The sequence below is a fragment of the Eptatretus burgeri genome, chromosome 8, assembly GCF_056783735.1.
Source record: "Eptatretus burgeri isolate ZD-2024b chromosome 8, Ebu_testis_v1, whole genome shotgun sequence".
Classification (NCBI taxonomy): Eukaryota; Metazoa; Chordata; class Myxini; order Myxiniformes; family Myxinidae; genus Eptatretus; species Eptatretus burgeri.
The window spans coordinates 13626774-13629273 of record NC_140968.1 but is presented as its reverse complement, the minus strand read 5'-3'; the positions used below and the strand labels follow the sequence as shown (position 1 = coordinate 13629273).

Sequence of the window (2500 nt, the reverse complement as noted above, 5' to 3'; positions counted from 1 at the left end):
AAATTTGACAGGAGAGGAGGAGAAGAGATTGGGACCATACTCTGTGCAGAGCGTTGATGCTGCTCAAGCAGTCTCCTTGGCTATTGGGCACAATCCTGGACGGGTCGCCACCCCGACACAGTATACCAGCATGCTGGCACTCATTTTGCCGACATCAGAAGAATGACAGGTCAAGTTAACCCCACCTGGTATTTATTCAACAGCTGAGAGGGATTTGAACTCAGGATCCTAGGATCCAAAGCCTGCCACCCGAACCGTTAAGCCAACACCAGGCATAAATTCGACAGGAATGTTCACCTTTTGACCTCAAAATCAATAAGTTTCTTGCTTATGACCAACTCTACCAGGTGGTGAAGTTTCGTGAAGATCGGATGAAAACTATGACCTGTAGGCAATTGACATCCATAAACAGACTGAATAACGCACGTGACCAACCGATACACTTGAAGAATCTTCGATTTTCGCAAGTAACAAACAAACAAACAAACAGACAGACACAAAACATAACCTCCATCCACCTTTGGTGGGCGGAGGTAAAGATGCAAAACATTGAAAAGTATCATCGAGGCTGAACAGGACCAATTTCGGCACAAAGTTGTTGCAGTTGATGCTTGTCAAGATGCAGGTGTCGATTGAGCTCGCCCCATACCGATCTCGTATATCGATGAGCGACGGAGAACACCAAAGCTCTGTTTGGAGCCACACTTGCAGAAGATGATTCTCATCCACAGCAATCAACACCTCCCAGTGTAATACATGTACAATCAATGAAGGTGTGAGGCTCGTTCGAGCAACTGGGAAACCCGATACTCACACATTTGGTGATTATGGTGGATATTTCCATGCAGACTGCGAACTATAACTTTCACAACAATTCCATTAAAGTACATTCTAGTATTTGACAGGTGTGAGAAGCAATCCTTCAATTTATCTGAAATACATTCACACCTTGCAGAGGTAAAGTGGCAAGATAGTCCGCGGAGGTATTCACAAAGTGATTCACTGCAGGGACATTTATTTTTGGTGAAGATTTAAACAATTACATATCTCTTGAAGAAACCAAGGCCATATATTGCCATTTTGCTCTGTCATAGACTGTATAGGTAGGTCTTCTCTGAATCATCAGTATAATGATGTACCGTAAGCCGGCCACTTGTGCTCTTGCCTGATTGACCGTGGATATTCAAGAGGGTAAATGTCCCTGCTCAAATACCTGCCCATGACTGATCGCAGTGGGTGTGAACACGATTTAATGATGCCCTGCCGTCTGCCCAGCCCCGTTGGCTATCAAGGCATGGTGCAAATGAGCCTTATGTGGCCTGAAAACAGCTGAATGACTAGGCCCCAGCTTAAGTACAGGATCATTAAGGCAATTTTGCATTAATTTTATTTTGTGATCCATTTTGTTGTGCTGGCTGGCTTTTACAGGTTTAGCAAGAGAGATGCGGGTGACTGTACCAGGTGGGCATTTGGCGGGTAAGATGTGGGGGTCTCAAGATGGACCTCCTATCCTGTGTTTACATGGCTGGTCCGACAATTCCGCTTCATTTGACACGCTTATTCCACACCTACCACCAGGTTAGCTTCCTTCCATTTCTCATGAACATACCTAAGCTTGTTTAAACCAACAACTGATGGTCATAAAAGAACATACCCAAGTGTTGCGTAAAAATGTGACAAGTTAGGCTTTGTTTTGAAATATCGGAGACTTATTTGCCTGAAAATTTTTGCTGATAAATATTAATGCACATCTGAATTTTTTTTTGAAAGGGGATGTTGTTGTTGTTGTTGTTGTTGTTGTTGTTGTTGTTGTTGATTAGCCTCAGTCAGTTCTGCTTGAACCGGCCTGTGGCACGGAGATAGCTGATCGATCTCCCAGGAGCAACCCAGAGATCCCTCACATCTATGATTTAAATGGTATCCAAGGTGCACGAGAAAAAATAAATAAAGTGGGGGGGGGCGCAGAGGTCCTGGGGCGCATGTACCGTACGTATACAAATGAGGAGTTTGCATTTAATGGTGTATCTGTCAGGTTTTCATGCGAGAAAGCCTCATCACCTAGTATGATTGGTCAACGTTAGGTACCGTAGTTACTTAGGAGCTGCAAGTTTGCCTTCAAGCCGATGCTATCTCACTCTTCCAATGTTATCCCAAGCTGTCTTGCAAGCCAATTTTATCCCGCTTTTATAATTACAACCTCTCCCTCCCCCTTCCCTTTTATTCACACCTCCCTCTCCATATCCGCCGATCTGCCCTAGCGCTGTCCTGCCATCAGGAGCTGGTTTAAGACCCAGATCATCCTCCCGCTCCACACTCCATGAAAGGACACAGGCTCTGAGGCATTTGAGCAGTTAGAAAAAGGGGGTGCCAGAGGATGCTTAGTCAGAACAGTCTGGGTGTTGGTCTGAATCAGAGAGTGAGACACAGAATGAGAGCTGGTAGCGGAACACAGTTGTTGTGGTGTACACCATTGGTGATATGCCTGCGTCATCTTGTTGTA

General features: G+C 45.0%; 1 protein-coding gene across 5 annotated transcripts in view; it reads left to right on the top strand.

Moving 5' to 3' along the window:
- Positions 1–2500, top strand: part of LOC147021141 (serine hydrolase-like protein) — a 49970-nt gene that overhangs the window by 5461 nt on the left and 42009 nt on the right. For all 5 annotated transcript variants that reach the window (XM_085890964.1, XM_085890961.1, XM_085890963.1 and 2 more), the window contains exon 2: positions 1429–1578. In XM_085890964.1, the coding sequence (XP_085747090.1) occupies positions 1429–1578 (150 nt within the window). The remainder of the gene's footprint in view (positions 1–1428; positions 1579–2500) is intronic.